General features: G+C 43.3%; 2 protein-coding genes across 4 annotated transcripts in view; both read left to right on the forward strand.

The window, feature by feature from the left end:
• DNAJC6 (DnaJ heat shock protein family (Hsp40) member C6) overlaps positions 1-4,605 on the forward strand; it is a 48,601-nt gene extending 43,996 nt beyond the window's left edge. For all 3 annotated transcript variants that reach the window (XM_075287942.1, XM_075287941.1, XM_075287940.1), the window contains 3 exons: positions 252-400; positions 1,642-1,818; positions 4,098-4,605. In XM_075287942.1, coding sequence (XP_075144043.1) covers positions 252-400; positions 1,642-1,818; positions 4,098-4,199 — 428 coding nt within the window. In that variant the 3' untranslated portion in view covers positions 4,200-4,605. The remainder of the gene's footprint in view (positions 1-251; positions 401-1,641; positions 1,819-4,097) is intronic.
• A 7,789-nt stretch (positions 4,606-12,394) lies between these two features.
• Positions 12,395-23,200, forward strand: LEPROT (leptin receptor overlapping transcript). Its single transcript, XM_075287323.1, has 4 exons — positions 12,395-12,477; positions 17,592-17,667; positions 19,768-19,954; positions 22,679-23,200. The coding sequence occupies exons 1-4, from the start codon at positions 12,462-12,464 to the stop codon at positions 22,793-22,795; spliced, it is 396 nt and encodes a 131-aa protein (XP_075143424.1). The 5' UTR covers positions 12,395-12,461; the 3' UTR covers positions 22,796-23,200.
• The last annotated feature ends 373 nt before the right edge of the window (positions 23,201-23,573 follow it).

The following is a 23,573-nucleotide window of genomic DNA, read 5'->3' on the forward strand; positions in this document are numbered from 1 at the left end:
TATATATTTATTAATAATGTGTGCGATGTCTTTGGTACAAGATAACGGTGTAAAATATAACAACAATCAGCAGTGTAAGCAAAAGCGCAGCGTCTTCACTTCTGCCTGTGCCACTTTGCTGATATCCTGTAAAATACTGCAGTGACCTATGGGAATTGTACATTTCAGGTGACAGTGATCTCATGTCTGTAGTCGGCATATATACATATACAGTACCAGCTGTTATATGGGGTTATTCTTCTCATTTTAAGATCCAAAACCGAAGGCTTCAGCGGACAACTTTGAAGATTTGCTCTCTAGTCAGGGATTCAATGCGCACAAGGAGAGGAAGGGACCAAGAACTATTGCTGAAATGAGGAAAGAAGAAATGTCAAAGGAAATGGATCCAGAGAAACTAAAGGTGAGTACAATGACATACACTTGTCGGAGCATTGACTACAATGGTGTCTGTTCTTTTTAACCCGTTTATGCCTAGAGTTCCATTATTGGAACTCAAAAATATATAACCTCTGGGCATAAATGGGTTCATTGAAATCGCTGGATGAAAATCTCAGGTTTCCAGGACTTTTTTTATTCAATTTTAGACGAATATGCACCGGGCGAACACCCAGTGCAGATGTGAACCCAGCCTTAGGGTGAATTCACACTGAGTAAACGCTAGCTTATTCTGAACGTAAAACACGTTCAGAATAAGCGGCGTCTAAAGCAGCTCCATTCATTTCTATGGGAGCGGGGATACGAGCGCTCCCCATAGAAATGAATGGGCTGCTTCTTTCACTACGAGCAGTCCCATTGAAGTGAATGGGGAGTGCCGGCGTGTACGCTCCGGCATGAGCAGAGCTTGCCGTATACGCCGGCACTCCCCATTCACTTCAATGGGACTGCACGGAGTGAAAGAAGCAGCCCATTCATTTCTATGGGGAGCGCTCGTATCCCCGCTCCCATAGAAATGAATGGAGCTGCTTTAGACGCCGCTTATTCTGAACGTGTTTTACGTTCAGAATAAGCTAGCGTTTACTCAGTGTGAATGCACCCTTAGGGTGCATTCAGACTACGTAACGCCGGGCGTGTATCAGAGCCGTACACGCCGGCATTACGGCAGACTGCCGAACACTTCCCATTCACTTCAATGTGAGCGCTCGTAAACGCCGCTGTTACGAGCGCTCCCATTGAAGTGAATGGGAAGTGTTCGGCAGTCTGCCGTAATGCCGGCGTGTACGGCTCTCATACACGCCCGGCGTTACGTAGTCTGAATGCACCCTTAGAGTGCTAAGGAACATGCAGATAAAAGTAAGCAAGAGCTATCTGCTGTGCACAACCCCTTTTTAGGAGAAACTGATCACATGTCCTGCTGCAGGATCCTTCAGAGATTCCCTACTGCGTCACCACAGGGGAAATGAAGCATCACACTTGAACGTTCGGGGTCCTCCAGGGAGAGAGAAGCTGGTTCTTTAGCATACATCTCTTCTTCTACTCCATATTACTATGATATTTGGGAATAACAATGGTCGAGTTCTGAATACTTATGGTCTGGCCTGTTCAGTATCTTCCTAGGGTATTACACTATAGTTCTGTGTGTCATTGTGATAGCGTATTCCTTCTGTGGTGCATGCTCATATAGGTTTGCATGCTCTTTCACAGATCTTAGACTGGATTGAAGGTAAAGAGCGGAACATCCGAGCCTTGCTCTCCACCATGCACACTGTACTCTGGGCAGGGGAGACCAAGTGGAAACCAATAAGCATGGCAGATCTGGTCACCCCAGAACAAGTTAAAAAAGTCTACCGGAAAGCTGTGTTAGTGGTTCACCCAGACAAAGTAAGTACCAGCTGATACTGTCATTATGTATGTAGTATTATAAATGCAAAGGGATTATCTCATTGCGGACACAGATCTTAGTAAATGTCACCGATATCTGATTGTGGGGGCCCAATTGCTGTGACCCCCCCAGTAATGACTGGAATGAAATGGCAATAATGCTAGAGTAGTATCAATCCACTTGGGAGTTGGCACAAGGTGTGTAAGGATTATTCAGAGTCTCCTCCGAGGTCCTGTGTGCCAGAAATGAAATCTACGCCAGTCAGTCTATGTAACATCAGAAATCTGCGCCAGTCCCTGACTGTTCTCTGGTGTCAGATATAGTAAATGTGACGAGACAAGGCATCCCTGCCCCAGCCTGCCTAGATTCTCACCCCATTCCCAACTTTTTCTGAAAGTGCTGAGCAGGGTGCATATACATGTAAAAAAAATTGTATCCTTTTTATACCTTGAATGCCAAAAAATTGTCGTCCAAGGCATAATAAATTGTCCTCATTTTATTTTGTGGGTATGGGACCTGTAACAATCCACATGCATTTGGCTCACTCTAGTGGTTAGGGTTGCTGCCTAAAGTCTGTGACTTTCTTTGGTCTTTCCGCTTTGAGTACAGCAAATTATAAACCTGGTAAATAAGATTACATAGAAACCTCTTCTCGGCCTGCTGATAAATTCATCAACACAGTGACCAGCGTGTGACCCCCTGTACGATCTCCCCTCCCTTCTCAGAAATGTGAGACTGTCATTGACTTTGTTGAAAACTTAGCGCCTTCCTCCACAGCTCCATGGATGAATTATTCAGCAGCTGCAGCTTTGGTCTCTGCTCATGTCAGGGATATTACCACCTTTACATACAGTCTTGTCACCTATAGTATCTGTATCTCTATGAGGGGCTGCTTCTAAAATAGATAGAGAGATGGCACACAAGGGAGGGCACGTGCCAGGGCAAGGGGGCATAAGGAGGAGATTCCTAGCATACACATATGGCTGTTTTCAGTGTAATTGGATAGTGCCATTAATAGCATTTGTGTTGTTAATCTGCATCTATGGTAACAAAGCAACATCTGCTCCAGTGCTGGGCCCTATAAATACAACCTGTCATTTGTAAGGTCCGCTGAATGCTACAATGGGGAATGGGAGGGTGCTAGACCCACCATTGAAGGAGAGTCTGGTGAACCCCATATATATGTGTATCCCACATATACCCATAATCTGCCACAGCCTACTATACTACTATAAAGTTGTCACTTCTTCAGACCGCTCCTTGTAATTTTTACAAGCTCCAACGTATGGGGGGGCATTCCCTGGCAGAATAGGATGGCGCTGCATGTGTCCCTCAATTTGATATTCAGATGTATAAGGTCAACCATTCATATCTGCTTTACCTTGTAGTGGTCTAGACTGCCTATGTGACATGCACGCTGCTGTAAAGTGCACATTCTGCAGCCGCCTCTGGCCATTTTCTGTGGTTCACCGACATCGCAGTATTTTAGTATCCAGGTTACTAGGGGTGAGCAAACCAACTCAAATCAATCCAGATTCGACCCGAATTTTCCAAAAGTTTCAGGCTCAACCAAAACCAAAAATGTTTGGGTTTTGTCACCCATGAAACAATATACCCCAGAGTATAGTAAGTGAAGGCCCAGAGGAGGTAAGTCCTTTATCTGTCTCTGGGTGATGTCATGTGCCTCGGGGTCACGACTGAGGCCTGTGATTGGTCCTGTCAGGTGCCCTGTGACCCTAGGTTGCATGACATCTGTCAAAGGCTGGAACAGAATCGCTGTGGACTGTCGGACGCCATGAGGAAGCCCAGGAGAGGTGAGGTCAGGAGTATAACTTTGTTATTTTTACTCAGCTCCCCTGGGCCTCCACTTACCATACTCAGAGGTCTGAAGAGACCCCAGAATATAATAACAGCACTTCTGATTCGTGCCAAACAAGTTTGGTCCAAAATGAACTGGAGGGCCGAACTTCATGAATATAAATTGACTTTCACCCCTCAATACTGAGCACTGTTTGGAATAATCTGTATAACTATATCTTCTTATAGATGTGTTCCTACCACAAGTTTCTATGTGATTCCAAGCTGCAGTATCATGGGATATACAGTATAAAACATTGCTGCCAGAAGATAGAGATCTATTTAGTGAAAGTGGTGGACAGAAGCTAACCTGAGGGGTGTAACAGAATGGTGTTACACTAAGCTAGATCCGTCGGTGATAGGAATAAGTAAATCTGTGTGCTAGAGTTGCCCATTTAATGCCTTTGTGTTTCTTTTCCAGGCCACTGGGCAGCCCTACGAGCAATATGCAAAGATGATTTTTATGGAGCTGAATGACGCTTGGTCAGAATTTGATAACCAAGGACAGAAAGCATTATATTAATCTCCTTCTATCTGCATATCTCACCCTTATCTTCCGTGCCGTATAACATCCATCCATGAACGTGACGGACTTTCCCTCGTTTTTCTTTACAAACCTCAATAATCCCATTCATTTCCAGTAAGTTAGGGCGAATGTGGCATTATTGTTGATGAGGAAAATTTCCTATTGAGAAAGAACATTTGCACTCTACGTGTAGCAGTAAATACCGGCGTCTTATGTTCTCCTCCCTAGTGTTTTATTTATTTCGATATTTATTGATTTATTTATAATTTAGATTTTAATTAAATCCTCTGGAGTTGAAACAGTTAACTTACACACAAATGACCGCTCTTGTCCATTTTATGTGCCTGTGTTATTTTTTTTTTTGTTTCTATGAATGCGGAACCTCTGTGCCCTCCCGGAACCATATCCCAGAGGCATAAGGTATTTTACAGTTCCTGGAGGAACATATTTTGTGCTGCACTTTCTTCTTAAAAATAGAGAAACAAGACTTGTATTTCCTCAGACTGCAGAGAAACAACATATTTTATTTCTTAAAGGGGGATTCCACTCCAATTCATATAGACATGTCCTAAATGACATCAGTAGGAATCCATGAGTTAAGAGCCCTTTGATTTCTGAGAATCCAACACGCTTCTTTGCGATCTGTCATTGAACCTGCCTGCTTTATGATAAAGCACCAAAGCTTTCAAGCATGCAGACTCTCTATATAGCACCATGACTCTTGTGTTTGGGTTCAGCTTTAGGAACCCCACCAGTGTCATCTTCAGGCATGTCTTTATGACCATTTCAGTGGACTGTCTCTTTAATGTGTTTCTGTTACAATGTGATGTTTACCACAGGATGACTTACAATACATATTAGCTCTACATATTCAAGATGCAGGTAGTCTGAAAGCAACATTTGGATCTCCATTTCAAGATTGCCTTGATGTCTGTTCTGCTGCATTTTCTGCTACTTTTGGATATTAATAGATTTGATCAAGTGAGGTTTTAAGTCTGAGTCAAGAGGACAAACAAAGCTCATGGCATTGCAGGACTTGAGGCAGATTTACAGTAATGGGCCAGGATTATGAGATGTAGATTTCTATGTAGTCAGATTTGTAGCTATGATAATTTCCTTCCAATAATCAAAGTAACAATGATCATCAGATATCAGTATCATCAAGAAAATGTCCTCTTAATGATCTATAAAACAGTCGTACCCTGTTGCGCTGGTCTTGGGGAACTGCGGCTTTGTTACCATTCACCTGAATCGGAGCAGAGCTGCTTCCAGCTGTGTACACTATATACAGCTGGATCATCTGATCAATGTCGGGTCTGGCTCCAGGGATCACAGACCAGATACTGATGACCTATCCTGTCACGAGGGGTCTTGAACAACCTCTTTAAAGTTGCTGCTACACCCTCAATAGTAATTCCCACCACCCATACCTAAACAAGCACATTTGGCTAAGCTTATCTACCCTGAGAACAAAAAGGACTGAAATTTAACATGCCAAGCCTTGTTACGAAGAAGTCTAGAGGCCACATAGTTAGCTGGTCCTGTAGAATGTAGAAGATTCATCAGACTTTATTGTAATGTGAACGGGGGCCTTAAAAGCCTAAACATATCAATATGGTAGGATCATTGCAATTTTACAACAAAATATATTAAATGATAGAAACCACTTATAACATGACTCACTTGGTATTGGCATTTGTTGGCACACATGCACAATTTTGTGTCTAAGACAATCATTTTGTTTACAGTCCGAAAAGTATATTCAGAAATTTGTGTCTGATACATTAGGACGGGGGTCTAAAACTTGAGCCTTTCCAGCTATTGTGCAACTACAACTCTTTGCATGTTAAATATTGCAGACTTCTGCTTTAGTACCTATAAAACAATAATAGACCAGTTATGAGCATCGCCTTCTTTCTTGTTCTGTACTGAGGTACCTAGGGGTGCAGAGGTTCCAGATCTTTGCGGGCGATATCCCTGTAGGCTAGTCAAGAGGACAGTAGTGCTGAAAATGAAAAGTGATGATGCCCAAAAATTACAAGCTATGCCTCTGTGAGGACCACCAAAATGTCAAAAAATCACCAGCAAATGTAAGATCTTGAGTTAGCTTTCCATAAAGGGGACATATCACATTCATTATGATGTCCAGCCTCAGGCCTGTATGCTAAACAGCAGGAGAAACTGAGGAGATTGATAGATCATTTTGTGGGAAAAGATTCAGCATAATGTGCATTTTAATCACTTAAATCCCTGTTCCTGAGCTTTTTAGTCTAGTGGGCAGTCACTCAATGGTCCATAAGGACCTGTGGGTGGTTTAGTGTCCCAAATTGCCTTGTTATAAAGCAATCCATGGCCACACTAAAAATAAAAAAAGCTTTATTCTCACCTATTGCCTGTACTCCCTGCATCAGCACAGTTCTTCAGTGAAGCCAGAGGAGTACACCTCGGCTTCAGCGCACACGTGCCTTACCTTGGGGTACATTTGCAGTGACGACGGGGTGTCCATCTCTAACGTCACCAAACAAGCACCGGCGATGAGTCTGATGAGACTCATCTATAGGTAAGTATGAATATTTTTTATTGTTAATGTGACCTCAGATTGCATTATAGCAAAGCGTTTTGGGATACTAAACCTATAAGGACCTTGTGGTTTACTATCTTAAATCCTAAATAAAATACAAGTTATGCCAATTTCCCCCCCCACAAATATATATATATATATATATATATATATATATATATATATATCACAAACTGCTCAGCTCCCCCTGCCATATAACACAATGTCCTCAGATGGCACAGCATCTTCAAAGTGACATGTTCCCTTTAATGGCGAATCTGCCTAGCTGTGCTTTGATATGCTGTAGATCTGAGGGGGATGTTTCAGTGCACAGATAGGAAGCAGACACCAGGCTTCATGACAAAATCTTTAGGGAATAGCAGCCATATTGGTTATCACTGACACAGATGTACAGAGCGTAAGAAACAGAGTAATAGAATTTGTATCAAATCTACACAACAGGGTGTCTCAAGCCTTATCATTCCTGGTGATGTTGTGACTATAGGTGAAGTTGTGCTTTACGTCTCCGTATTGTGGTATTTTTATTTATATCCAGTATTTTTCTTTTATGATTCTACTTATTATTATCGACAGGTTGGGTTTTAATTTTTGTATGCAAAACCTGAGAGATGACCAAAAAAACCAAACCACAACAGAAATCTGATGAAATTACAATAATGACACGTAGAGTATAAAGAGCTTCTGAACAAACGTATGCTTGTCTTCTTTACCTGGAATGTGAATACTTATCCTGTGATTTGTTAATAAACGGTTCATTACTTATGTTTGTAGATATTCTTGTGTGTTCTGAGCCCCGGTAATAGAGTGACCTATCATAGTACCATATTCTTTACTCCACTTAGACTCATTGTCTGGTCTTATGGCTTTAGCGTTGTGTCATAAAGTTTCAATTTCAACTCCTTACAAAAATGATTTTGTCTTCTCACAAAAAAATAAAATAACTATATCTCTGTTTAACATTTTTCAAAGATTTATTTTCATGCTTGTTTGTGGTTTAAAGCAATTAAACATGCATTCTTTTTCTTATGAAACAGACTTCTTGTATTGTCATGTCGCTTATTTCACTGTAGTTTTATTTTCTTGAAAGGCCATAGGGATATGCAGGAATAGAAAAACATGGCTGCCTTTTTCCAGCAACAGCGCCACACGTATCAACAGGTTGTGAGTGGTGTTACAGCACAGCTCCATTAAAGTGAATGGGGTTAAGCTGCAGTGACACACACACACAACCTATAGACAGGTATGGTGCTGTTTTAGGATCCGTTCTCACGGAGTAACGCGCCGCTCATTTAGACACGTATACACGTGTAAGAGCGCGGTGCTTCAAAACAGATCCCATTGATTTCAATGGGTGCCGGCATAAGCGCATTACACATTGAAACACGCTACGCATTGAAATATATGAAGTGTATACGTGTCTAAATGAGCGGCACGTTACTCTGTGAGAACGGAGCCTAAAAACGACTCGGATATATTTTTGTAATCCTGGAAAACCCCTTTAAGGCTGGGGCCCCACGTGACGTAAACACTGCTGGAAAAATAATGTGGCGTTTTAGAGTCACAGCAAAGTGGATGGATTTCTAGCCAGTGATCAGGAGCGCTGCAGTGTTCATGCACACAAACGCACTTTTGATTCAAATTGCACATATGCATTTAACATGTGTGTCCAGGCCGGAATTGTGGAACTGTCCTATACCTGTCCAGAACTGCAGCTCTTTTGACTGTATCAGTCAGTGAAAACCACAGATGCCACATGGACACCAATCCCTGTGCCATCCATGCCGTTTTCACTGACCCAGAGACTGCACATGATCATGTGCTGGAGATCTTCAGTTTAACCAGCACCCAGCGACTTTACTGTCAGGATCAACTGGGGCTGGAATGACTCTTTTAAGTGGATGTTTACTTATGTCTTTTGCAATTCTCACCTGTCATTTCCTTCTGAACACAGCTACGAATCCTGCTTACCTGCAATTTATCCGGAAATCTGACCTACAGTTCTCCTCCACCAGAGGTTTGGTTTGCTGGTCTGTTTCTCCTGCTTTACACTGCAGCATTGCTTGCTTACACTGGTTCCTGTGTATAAACATATATCCAGCAGGAAGTTAGTACATAGAGAAACGATATACAGTATAACTCAGCAAAAATAATCTATCAACTACAAGCAAATACAGTATATGTTAAACGGAAAACTCAGAAGAATATTAAAGTCATTGTTGTACCTTTAGGGCAGTTTCACATACAATATTTTGTGTGAACAAGAGTGAAAAATAAAGAGGAAGAATTTCTTATCTGTTTGGCCAGCGGCATAGAATAGAGAGAAATGCTGAACCTGAGGATATATGGTTCATAAAAGGAGGGGGGGCAGGACTGACAAGGCTTTCTCTATGAGTGGGTGGGAGTACACAGGACTCAAAGGCTTTATGTAGGTGGGAGTAGCAGGACTCACAGGCTTTCTGTATGAGTGGGTGGGGGTACACAGGACTCAAAGGCTTTATGTAGGTGGGAGTAGCAGGACTCACAGGCTTTATGTAGGTGGGAGTAGCAGGACTCACAGGCTTTATGTAGGTGGGAGTAGCAGGACTCACAGGCTTTATGTAGGTGGGAGTAGCAGGACTCACAGGCTTTATGTAGGTGGGAGTAGCAGGACTCAGGCTTTATGTAGGTGGGAGTAGCAGGACTCACAGGCTTTATGTAGGTGGGAGTAGCAGGACTCACAGGCTTTATGTAGGTGGGAGTAGCAGGACTCACAGGCTTTATGTAGGTGGGAGTAGCAGGACTCACAGGCTTTATGTAGGTGGGAGTAGCAGGACTCACAGGCTTTATGTAGGTGGGAGTAGCAGGACTCACAGGCTTTATGTAGGTGGGAGTAGCAGGACTCACAGGCTTTCTCTATGAGAAACACACAGCAGTCTACCCCGAAAGGTCAAATGAAATGCCATGCGCACTATACACACCTATTGTTTACTGTATACATTAATAACCTCTTATCTCACCTATAGTTTCTGCATTTGTATAAACCTGCCCTCACCTGCTCTATTTCCTCCACAAGCAGCTACAATAATATCACAGGGACAGAGAACCGGCTGGTCATTTGCATGCCATAACTAATCCCGCAGAGTTTAATTAAAATCTTATCTGGAAAAATACAGTGTTGAGCGAAACTAAGAGTATTATCTCACCACAACCTGTAACTCCGCCGCTCCTAATGTGCACCAGCGGTTCACAAACCTTGGCACCCCAGATAAAGAAAAAAAATACCGCACCCAGATAGAAATGTCAGATTGCTGCAGAACATTCCAGCATACAGTTGTGTCCTAGATGTATAAATGACTACAGGTGTGCTACGATCAGTCACTGGGTATCGCCATTAGATGGTGTAAGAGTTATTTTGAATAAAAAATGCCCTCAAAGGTTTCTTTTGGGTAGTATACCTCTTAGTAAGAGACTGTTAGACATGTCTCTACCACACACTGAAAGACAAGTAGCCCATTTGCCCGAGGGGGCTTCATCGGACTGAAAGAAGCAGGATACTTGTCCACCATCCAGACACAGAGGGCGCCTTCATTATACCCCCTGTTCTGCCCAAACCATTTCCAGGCACATAGTAGAAGGACATTTGTTATCACAGGGACATTAGGTGTCTTACCATGGGCAGCCAGACATGTCACCTTCATTTGCATTGTCTGTGGGCATTATGGATGTACAGTGACATCCAGTGGGCACTATTGTTGTGCATGACATCACTGTGTGAACTACGGTTGTACATGACATCACTGTATGTATTAGGGTTGTATGGTGACATTACTGTGTCGCTGTACATGAAATCACTGAGGGCACTATTCTGCGATGATGTCACTGTGTGCATTATGGATGTACAGTGACATCACTGACAGCACTATTGTTATGCGGTGACATCACTACTCTGCGGTGACGTCACTGAGGGCACTATTGTTGTGCAGTGACGTCACTCAGGGCACTATCGTTGTGCGGTGATGTCACTCAGGGCACTATTGTTGTGCGGTGATATCATTCAGGGCACTATTGTTGTGTGGTGACATCACTCAGGCCACTATTCTTGTGCAGTGATGTTACACAGGGCACTATCGTTGTGCGGTGATGTCACTCAGGGCACTATCGTTGTGCGGTGATATTACTCAGGGCACTATTGTGCGGAGACATCACTCAGGGCACTATTGTTGTGTGGTGATGTCACTCAGGGCACTATTGTTGTGTGGTGACATCACTTAGGCCACTATTCTTGTGCAGTGATGTTACACAGGGCACTATCGTTGTGCGGTGATGTCACTCAGGGCACTATCGTTGTGCGGTGATGTCACTCAGGGCACTATCGTTGTGCGGTGATGTCACTCAGAGCACTATCGTTGTGCGGTGACATCACTCAGGGCACTATCGTTGTGGGGTGATGTCACTCAGAGCACTATCGTTGTGCGATGATGTCACTCAGGGCACTATCGTTGTGCGGTGATGTCACTCAGGGTACTATTGTTGTGTGATGATGTCACTCGGCACTATTGTTTTGCAGTGACGTCACTCAGGGCACTATTGTTGTGCGGTGATGTCACTCAGGGCACTATTGTTGTGCGGTGATGTCACTCAGGGCACTATTGTTGTGGGGTGATGTCACTCAGAGCACTATCGTTGTGCGATGATGTCACTCAGGGCACTATTGTTGTGCAGTGACATCACTCAGGGCACTATCGTTGTCCGGTGATGTCATTCAGGGTACTATTGTTGTGCGGTGACATCACTACTCTGTACATGATTATATGCAGATAATTATCTGTTTATACTGTTATTATCATGCTGTGACATCACTGTGTGCATTAGCCCCGAGTGTCCAGGATAACACATAGGCCGGATTACAATTGTTATTATGAGCCCCATATAGCTGCATGTTCTACTACTCACATCAGTGCTCCCATTCTAACATAACATGGAGGGTTAAAGGGGGTTTTCTACAAATAGAACTATAGAGCTGCTTTCTTCCAGAAACAGCGCCACTCTTGTCCACTGGTGGTGAATGGAATTGCAGCTTTTCCCCATTAAGGTGAACAGAGTGGCATCACCTATCGCTCACTTCAGTGCTAGTACTCACCATAGAGAGGTTTTGGGGTCAGAGATACCTGTACTGGAGTACATGAAGGGAATGGGGCAGTGTCTCTTTATCATGTGGTAAAATATTTATAAAGAACCGACAATGAAAGGACAGAAGTGATAACAACTCACAGGAACAAGAGATGGCTGAGGTAATGTGAAAGCAGCGCAGCTGACTGACTGCTCACGTCACCACAGTCAATTGACTGACATCACAACGACCAATAGAAATGCACATCTGTACCGGGCATAACCAATCCTCCAATCAGAATCGCCATACCTTTCCTTTCGTCCAATCAGAACGCTCATCCTCATAATCTGCCCTCAGTCACTAGGTTTTCACAGCAACATTAGAGAAGAACTCCAGCAGAAAAGGCGGGAATTCAGCTCAGCCAATCAGCCGTTCGAATCATGAGACAGACAGACAAAAGTGACCAATCACAGTGCAGCATGCGTCGTTGCTGTGTTCCCGTCAGCGCTTCCGGTTTCCTCTCCCTGACTGGCAGTCAGGAAGCAGCAGTGTAAACAGTCAGTGTACCAAAGATACCTCTGCGCTAAACATGGCGGGGATTAAAGGTATTGTCTTCTTCTTTATGTTTCCATGTTATATCCTAACAGCTTCTGTCCTGTCTATAAAGTAACACAACGGCTTCATGTCTGTCCACAACATAACTGCTCTATATCTACACAAAGCAACACAACTCTACAGATTAACACAACTCTATCACTGCCGTGTAACAGTAACATACGTGACGTCACAGTACAGGGATAATACACACAGTGATGTCATAGTACAGGATAATACACACAGTGATGTCACAGTACAGAGATAATACACACAGTGATGTCACAGTACAGGGATAATACACACAGTGATGTCACAGTACAGGGATAATACACACAGTGATGTCACAGTACAGGGATAATACACACAGTGATGTCACAGTACAGGGATAATACACACAGTGATGTCACAGTACAGGATAATACACACAGTGATGTCACAGTACAGGATAATACACACAGTGATGTCACAGTACAGGATAATACACACAGTGATGTCACAGTACAGAGATAATACACACAGTGATGTCACAGTACAGAGATAATACACAGTGATGTCACAGTACAGAGATAATACACAGTGATGTCACAGTACAGGATAATACACACAGTGATGTCACAGTACAGGGATAATACACACAGTGATGTCACAGTACAGGGATAATACACACAGTGATGTCACAGTACAGGGATAATACACACAGTGATGTCACAGTACAGGGATAATACACACAGTGATGTCACAGTACAGGGATAATACACACAGTGATGTCACAGTACAGGGATAATACACACAGTGATGTCACAGTACAGGGATAATACACACAGTGATGTCACAGTACAGGGATAATACACACAGTGATGTCACAGTACAGGGATAATACACACAGTGATGTCACAGTACAGGGATAATACACACAGTGATGTCACAGTACAGGGATAATACACACAGTGATGTCACAGTACAGGGATAATACACACAGTGATGTCACAGTACAGGGATAATACACACAGTGATGTCACAGTACAGGGATAATACACACAGTGATGTCACAGTACAGGGATAATACACACAGTGATGTCACAGTACAGGGATAATACACACAGTGATGTCACAGTACAGGGATAATACACACAGTGATGTCACAGTACAGGGATAATACACACAGTGATGTCACAGTACAGGGATAATACACACAGTGATGTCACAGTACAGGGATAATACACACAGTGATGTCACAGTACAGGGATAATACACACAGTGATGTCACAGTACAGGGATAATACACACAGTGATGTCACAGTACAGGGATAATACACACAGTGATGTCACAGTACAGGGATAATACACACAGTGATGTCACAGTACAGGGATAATACACACAGTGATGTCACAGTACAGGGATAATACACACAGTGATGTCACAGTACAGGGATAATACACACAGTGATGTCACAGTACAGGGATAATACACACAGTGATGTCACAGTACAGGGATAATACACACAGTGATGTCACAGTACAGGGATAATACACACAGTGATGTCACAGTACAGGGATAATACACACAGTGATGTCACAGTACAGGGATAATACACACAGTGATGTCACAGTACAGGGATAATACACACAGTGATGTCACAGTACAGGGATAATACACACAGTGATGTCACAGTACAGGGATAATACACACAGTGATGTCACAGTACAGGGATAATACACACAGTGATGTCACAGTACAGGGATAATACACACAGTGATGTCACAGTACAGGGATAATACACACAGTGATGTCACAGTACAGGGATAATACACACAGTGATGTCACAGTACAGGGATAATACACACAGTGATGTCACAGTACAGGGATAATACACACAGTGATGTCACAGTACAGGGATAATACACACAGTGATGTCACAGTACAGGGATAATACACACAGTGATGTCACAGTACAGGGATAATACACACAGTGATGTCACAGTACAGGATAATACACACAGTGATGTCACAGTACAGAGTTAATGCACACAGTGATGTCACAGTACAGGATAATACACACAGTGATGTCACAGTACAGAGTTAATGCACACAGTGATGTCACAGTACAGGGATAATGCACACAGTGATGTCACAGTACAGGGATAATGCACACAGTGATGTCACAGTACAGGGATAATGCACACAGTGATGTCACAGTACAGGGATAATGCACACAGTGATGTCACAGTACAGGATAATACACACAGTGATGTCACAGTACAGAGATAATACACACAGTGATGTCACAGTACAGAGATAATACACACAGTGATGTCACAGTACAGAGATATAACACACAGTGATGTCACAGTACAGGATAATACACACAGTGATGTCACAGTACAGGATAATACACACAGTGATGTCACAGTACAGGATAATACACACAGTGATGTCACAGTACAGGATAATACACACAGTGATGTCACAGTACAGGATAATACACACAGTGATGTCACAGTACAGGGATAATACACACAGTGATGTCACAGTACAGGGATAATACACACAGTGATGTCACAGTACAGGGATAATACACACAGTGATGTCACAGTACAGGGATAATACACACAGTGATGTCACAGTACAGGGATAATACACACAGTGATGTCACAGTACAGGGATAATACACACAGTGATGTCACAGTACAGGGATAATACACACAGTGATGTCACAGTACAGGGATAATACACACAGTGATGTCACAGTACAGGGATAATACACACAGTGATGTCACAGTACAGGGATAATACACACAGTGATGTCACAGTACAGGGATAATACACACAGTGATGTCACAGTACAGGGATAATACACACAGTGATGTCACAGTACAGGGATAATACACACAGTGATGTCACAGTACAGGGATAATACACACAGTGATGTCACAGTACAGGGATAATACACACAGTGATGTCACAGTACAGGGATAATACACACAGTGATGTCACAGTACAGGGATAATACACACAGTGATGTCACAGTACAGGGATAATACACACAGTGATGTCACAGTACAGGGATAATACACACAGTGATGTCACAGTACAGGGATAATACACACAGTGATGTCACAGTACAGGGATAATACACACAGTGATGTCACAGTACAGGGATAATACACACAGTGATGTCACAGTACAGGGATAATACACACAGTGATGTCACAGTACAGGGATAATACACACAGTGATGTCACAGTACAGGGATAATACACACAGTGATGTCACAGTACAGGGATAATACACACAGTGATGTCACAGTACAGGGATAATACACACAGTGATGTCACAGTACAGGGATAATACACACAGTGATGTCACAGTACAGGGATAATACACACAGTGATGTCACAGTACAGGGATAATACACACAGTGATGTCACAGTACAGGGATAATACACACAGTGATGTCACAGTACAGGGATAATACACACAGTGATGTCACAGTACAGGGATAATACACACAGTGATGTCACAGTACAGGGATAATACACACAGTGATGTCACAGTACAGGGATAATACACACAGTGATGTCACAGTACAGGGATAATACACACAGTGATGTCACAGTACAGGGATAATACACACAGTGATGTCACAGTACAGGGATAATACACACAGTGATGTCACAGTACAGGGATAATACACACAGTGATGTCACAGTACAGGGATAATACACACCGTGATGTCACAGTACAGGGATAATACACACCGTGATGTCACAGTACAGGGATAATACACACCGTGATGTCACAGTACAGGGATAATACACACCGTGATGTCACAGTACAGGGATAATACACACCGTGATGTCACAGTACAGGGATAATACACACCGTGATGTCACAGTACAGGGATAATACACACCGTGATGTCACAGTACAGGGATAATACACACCGTGATGTCACAGTACAGGGATAATACACACCGTGATGTCACAGTACAGGGATAATACACACCGTGATGTCACAGTACAGGGATAATACACACCGTGATGTCACAGTACAGGGATAATACACACCGTGATGTCACAGTACAGGGATAATACACACCGTGATGTCACAGTACAGGGATAATACACACAGTGATGTCACAGTACAGGGATAATACACACCGTGATGTCACAGTACAGGGATAATACACACCGTGATGTCACAGTACAGGGATAATACACACCGTGATGTCACAGTACAGGGATAATACACACCGTGATGTCACAGTACAGGGATAATACACACCGTGATGTCACAGTACAGGGATAATACACACCGTGATGTCACAGTACAGGGATAATACACACCGTGATGTCACAGTACAGGGATAATACACACCGTGATGTCACAGTACAGGGATAATACACACAGTGATGTCACAGTACAGGGATAATACACACAGTGATGTCACAGTACAGGGATAATACACACAGTGATGTCACAGTACAGGGATAATACACACAGTGATGTCACAGTACAGGGATAATACACACAGTGATGTCACAGTACAGGGATAATACACACAGTGATGTCACAGTACAGGGATAATACACACAGTGATGTCACAGTACAGGGATAATACACACAGTGATGTCACAGTACAGGGATAATACACACAGTGATGTCACAGTACAGGGATAATACACACAGTGATGTCACAGTACAGGGATAATACACACAGTGATGTCACAGTACAGGGATAATACACACAGTGATGTCACAGTACAGGGATAATACACACAGTGATGTCACAGTACAGGGATAATACACACAGTGATGTCACAGTACAGGGATAATACACACAGTGATGTCACAGTACAGGGATAATACACACAGTGATGTCACAGTACAGGGATAATACACACAGTGATGTCACAGTACGGGGGGGGCAGGTGGTTTTAATGTTATGACTGATTGGTATAGTAGAATCAGATAGTAGGAGTGTATAGGTGATTGTTTGAATAAACTTTATTTATAAAGCCTCTTATTGATAAGGTCTACCCCATTTCCATCCAGCTTTTGCATGTATGTGGTATTTGTGGTTATTACACTTATTTTACATCTCATTTTCTTCTTTCTAGCACTTGTCGCCTTATCATTTAGTGGAGCCATTGGTCTAACTTTCCTCATGTTGGGATGTGCCTTAGAGAGTTACAGGTAAGGATCCTGTAATATAGTCCTGCCACTGTCGACCATACGAGATGCCATAAATGTCTTATAAATGTGGGTCCTACCTTCGGGGTCTGCACCTATCTCATTAACAATATTTGGAGACCACCCTTACTACTGCACGGAATTCTGACAGATGTGTTTTTGAGATAAGTGCTGGTCCTCTGGCTAGGACAGACCGTGTTTCTCTATTTTACTTTATGTTTAATTTTCTTAAGACTTCTGCTTGTTGTCAGTGAATGGAAACAGAGAACACATTTTTATCCTTGCTGTATAAACTAGAAGTTTTTCATTCACTGACAGCAAACAAGGACTCAGTAGGGAAATGTGTCTTCATGGTAATAGGCTATAAACAAGCCCGGTGTTTAGTCTGATCTTTCGTTAGTAGTTGATTTTAAAAAAATCCCTGGAGCACCTTTTATTTAATACTGCTGCTGGTAGGCCAATGCACATAGCAAACCATTACTCACCTCTCCCCGAGCCTCCGTCTCCAGCAGTAAGACCTCTCTTCTTTTGTATACAAGCTCCCTGGTTGACCTCACCTGTAACATACGGTTTGTGCAATGGGAATGCTGCAGCCATACACAGGCCTCAGCGGTAATCTCCTACAAACGGCCTGTGTCTGCTGTGACATGCCATTGAAGAGGGCCATTCTATTTGTGGGCCTCATTCAAAATATTCCTGAGGGGGACACCGCCACACATAATTTAATGTCCCCATAAATAGCCCCCACATACGGCCCCCTAGGTAACCAGAATTACCTGTGTTTTTCTGACAATAAGACTGGCACTCTCTCTCTGAACACCTTGTGTGGCGGTGCCACCGTGCCCTCTCTATAGCCTCTCCTTATTAGTGTTGAGTGAATAGTAGATACGAATACCTCACTCCCATAGGAATGCGTGTTAGCGGCCAGCAAATCTTCACAACACTTATCCCCTTGGTGTTCAGCCGCTTCCACGCATTCCTCTGGGAGCGAGGTGTTCGAAGATTAGTTTCGAATACTATTTGCTCATCTCTACTCCTTATGCTAAGGAGGTGGTGCGGTAGTGGAGTTGCTATGTCTGTGGGAGTGAGTAGGGTGATGTCTGGTCACGTAGATAGCCAAGCCCACAGCATAGTAGCAGCTGGATGGCGGGACCCAGGAGGCATCACTTGGAAGTCATAGAAGGGACTTCAGTGCGGGTAAGTGGATTTTGTCATGGCGTGGCAGGAGGTAGCAGGGTACTTGTCCAGGGTGGTTGGGAGGTACCGTTTGCCTATTCTTTGTCTCCGTGACATCAGCGACCTTACGTGAAATAACCTAGCACTGAAGGCATTGACTGTGTAACTAAGGCTTATTTTTGGAGTAGGGCTTATATTTCAAGCATATCCAAAAACCCTGCAAAATCAAGCTATGCCTTATTTTCGGTGTCGGGCTTATTTTGGGAGAAACCGAGTATACTTGCCTAACCTCGGACTTACCTGCAGGTTCTGGTTGTAATTGCACCTCCCTGCCACAGACAATATCTGCTATAGGCTGAATAATGGAGCTGACCGCTCTGTGCGCCACCATTGTATTCAACTCTATCTGTGTCTTAAGGACCCAGAGTTCACCTTGGTACTCGCTGCCTTGAACAGTGGGACATTACCTGTAAAGTGGGACTGTTCTGCTCAATCCAGATTTGCTGAGTGTGAGCCCTCTACAAGCACTGTTTTTCCTATGGTTAAAGCAACCCTGGCACTGAAGTCTGTGATTGACTGTAGCGGTCACCAGGCACAACCAGCCGAGGACCTGTATACAAATGAATGGACTTGTCACTGCTGGAGGTGCGGAGGCAGGTGAGTAGGTGCAGCAGTATAAAAAAGGTCTGTATGTTCTACCTCTAAGGTAATAAACGGGATCCCAGGGTTATGTGCTTGTAATAATGCTTACCCAGAACAGAGGATGCATGATACGCTTCTTATTTTTCACTGGGCAACCCTTTCGACCTACCAAGCCCAGAGAGATTTCACAGCTGCAGTCAGTAGGATAAGAGCGCCGTCCCCATTTACCTCTTTACCCCTAAAATGTTGTTTCTGGTATCTAATGTTCTTTTTTTTCCCTTTCAGGATCTATTGGCCCCTCTTTGTTTTGATATTCTATGTTATTAGCCCTATTCCACATTTTATTGCTACAAGAGTCAGTGATGACAGCGACGCAGCGAGCAGTGCCTGCCGAGAACTGGCGTACTTCTTCACCACTGGGATTGTGGTCTCCGCATTTGGCCTTCCCATTATTCTTGCCAGAATAGGAGTGGTAGGTATTACCGTATATACTTGAGTATAAGCCAACCAGATTATAAGCCGAGACCCCTAATTTTACCACAAAAGACTAGGAAAACTTATTGACTCGAGTATAAGCCGAGGGGGGGGGGGGGGAATACACCATTGCAGATAAAAAGTCTGGTCATGTGCATTGCAGCTTAATAGCTCCATGTGCCTCATAGTGATAGCAGTTAACTCCATCATGTCCCTCACATTAACCCCCTGTGTGCCTATAGCTGTGAATTATCTGGTAATTTCCGGGCTTAGGTAATTAACCTGTCCATAGGTCCGACACCTGGGATCTCACGTCACTGTCTGCAGCGGTGAATGGGACTGAGCTGCAATACCAAGCAGAGCCACTAATCAAATGTCCAGCACTGTGCTTGGCCTTTTGTTTGGTGGGGTCCCCATGTGTCAGACCCCTGTTGATGTCCAATTGATGACCTACCCTAAGGAGAGGTCAGCCGTTAATAAGCCTGGAAAATGCATTCAAAGAGGATCTGACTCCTGACGCCCTCAACAATTAGTTGGAGAAAAAAAGAGAAATAGTCATTTATACATTCTCTTCCATTATGGATTTGGCTGCGCACCCAGACCTGGATGTGTAAATGCACCCTTGGAACTGTGTCTGACTTCTAGCTTGCTGTTTCCAAGGAAAATGAGCAAAACTATAAATGGAGCTCCATAGCATAGTGTAAGATGTAAGCCAGATCTTAAGACATGAATCTCATTCTCTAAAGTGTGAAAAGTCTCTCAAAACTGCAGAAACAGATTCACTGAAGATGCTCCACAAACAGGGCCATGCTGCAGTTTAGAGAAACCACCACCAGATGGCGCTCTTGTCCTGCCTATACTAATGAAGACACCTATCTAAATAGGACAGACCTCTGGAGGCTTGGAAGACGCTTGTTCCAGGCTATTATTGCATCTGTGGAAATAAACCTTTGAGATTTGGACTAAGTTTTCTGGCAGTAACATGGCTTTTCTTGGAGAAGGGATTATAAAGATGTTTCTGAATGCAAGGAATATATTTTTATGGAAGCTTTTAGAACACTGTTTCCATAAGATTATTGTTATTAATTGGTATAAAGAGTTAACTTCATACTCCTGGATCCAGCCAGTAACCTTTTGTCACCCCTGCCACAATCCCTATAGCTTCAGCACTGTAGTGGTATTAGTCTGCAGAGTTGTCATGTTAAAGGATTTTCTGATCGTATTAAGGAAATATTATATCCCTAAGATACACCAGCACTTCATCTTGACCTTTTGGTTCCCACTTGTTCTTAGAAGGAAGTGAACTCTTATCTGGAGCAAGGCTGCTTCCCCTTCATTGTTTTTCCCTGCGGAGAGACGCCGGCCACCCACTGTGCTAGGTGAAAGGGGCCGTGCTGCAGTTCCCTTCATTGCCAGAAGTGTCGCTGTGCTATGAAAACTTGCATCGGGAATCAGCATTACATGACTTCTGCACTTCTGGAGCCCCGACTGACGATAAAGCGAAAGCTGGTCCCAGACATTTGCTATGACCTGATAAGATGGAAGAGGCACTGTGGGCAGTTTTCTTTTTAGCAAAAGATTTGTGTCTAATAGACCATAAGCCTGTGAAATATCTCGTAAGCGTTTAATCCCTCATTATGGTGCAGCCACATGTTTTGTGCATTTTGCTGCTGCAAGAATTTCTTTTTGCACTCACAGCCTGAATTAGATGTGAAGCGCCCGCCTCTGACATGGTTCCCTTAGGCTGGGTTCACACTGGCGTAGATACTTGTGCATCTTTGGTACGCCACCATATTTTGCACCACTTCTTTCGGCGCCACACTCGCCCCTGAGCTCAGACATGGTCATCCTGCTCTAGCACTGGTCGGGCAGTATAGGGAAGCTAGATGGTAAGTATGTCTTATTGTGGTTCCATTTTATGATGCTAGACACTTTTACAGGGGTTGTCCGATCACAGCAACTTACCCTCTATCCATAGGATAAGGGGTAACTTGCTGACTGGTGGGGGTCTAACTGCTGTGAGCATTGGGCTATTTTGCACCCGTTTTGAATGACCACTTGGTCTGAGTCAATTTATTTGAATGGGACTGCCAGAGATAGATGAAACCCTGTACTCTGCTATCTCTAGTGGTCTCGTTGAAATAAATGGAATGGCACCCACCTCTAACCAGCTGATCCTTGCGAAACAGACCTGTTCTCCTGATCGGTGAGGTTCTCAGCAGTGGGTGGGGGTAAGACCATGTGACCCCCTAAAAAAGACACAAAACTGATGCACTGTACTATACATAGTGCGAGGCCAGAGCAGTCAATACATGACAATGGGATCTTCTTTATCATCTGTCATCTTGGGTGGTGGCATAACCGCGTTCCTGAGTTCTCCTTAACGGGGGCGCCCTGCCAGGTTTTTGTTTTGTTCTTTATGAATGCTATGAATACCTTAAAGGGATTCTATCGTCTTATTCGCCCTACCAAACTATTCCAGTCCTAAATAAAAGATCCCTGTTCATCAGCAAGCAAAGACAACACAGACAGGTATCAATACCACGAAACCAAATGTCCAGTAGTTCTTTGGTTTGGCCATTAGGTGGCGATCTTGATTAATAGAAATGAACTGCTGATTTCCCTACAGCTACAATAGATGAATGAGAAATGAAGCCAATGTTCTTCTTTCTTCTTTCAATGTTCTTCTTTCAAGGCTTATTTGTTGTGTGTTTTATTCCAGATCTTATGGGGAGCGTGCGGCCTGGTCCTTGCAGGAAACGCAGTGATTTTCCTGACGATTCTGGGATTTTTCATTGTCTTTGGAAGAGGAGATGACTTTAGTTGGGAGCAGTGGTAAAGCCCAAGCCCCTCTCCTATTGTATAGGCAGCAGCGCGCCGTATGTATAGACAACACTAGTCTATTGATCCCGGCCTCTTCTCATGTATAGTGAGGGGGGAGGTCGGACGTCCTGACATGGCTTTTTCTTTTTATCATATTGTCTAATTTTGTAAGCCTTCCCCTTGTGATAAAGGCCCCTTTTCTGGTGACACGCGTGGTCTACACGTTTCCCGGGCTGACGTCTCTTTTATAAGTGTATATCATACTGAGATTTGGAATATTTGCCGCCTCATTTCTACAGCTTTTTATGTGTTTTTTTTTTCCTTTGTTTTGTTGAAAAAAGATGCACTTTTGAAGATTTGTAACTTACAATTTATGCAGAATGGATACAAAATAAACTAATGACCTTTTTTGTATAACGTGGCTTAAGGTGAATATTCAGTAATAGTCGTATTTTTATCTTTTTTACTGTTTCCGTTTGTACAGTTTTACTTTATGCAGGGTCAGTGCACCTGTTAAAGCGTTGTTTTACCATTAAATATTATATTCATTGACCAGTTTTATGATCTATACAATCTTCTGGTGAAGGGTGCTGACATTTACTTACATAGTATGGCGCCACCTGGTGCTCACGGTGTATAGCAAAGTGCACGTCCACCTAACGAGCTGGGTGCTTGGTGGACGCACATGCTCAGTCACTCTCCCCATGGCCTCGTCTCAGCATAGTGATCTTCTGAAATCACTTTCTGTCCTGTTTGTCAGCCCGACATGGTATTTTAGTGGAGATGACTCCTTT

The sequence above is a fragment of the Leptodactylus fuscus genome, chromosome 9 (assembly GCF_031893055.1).
Source record: "Leptodactylus fuscus isolate aLepFus1 chromosome 9, aLepFus1.hap2, whole genome shotgun sequence".
NCBI classification, from domain to species: Eukaryota; Metazoa; Chordata; class Amphibia; order Anura; family Leptodactylidae; genus Leptodactylus; species Leptodactylus fuscus.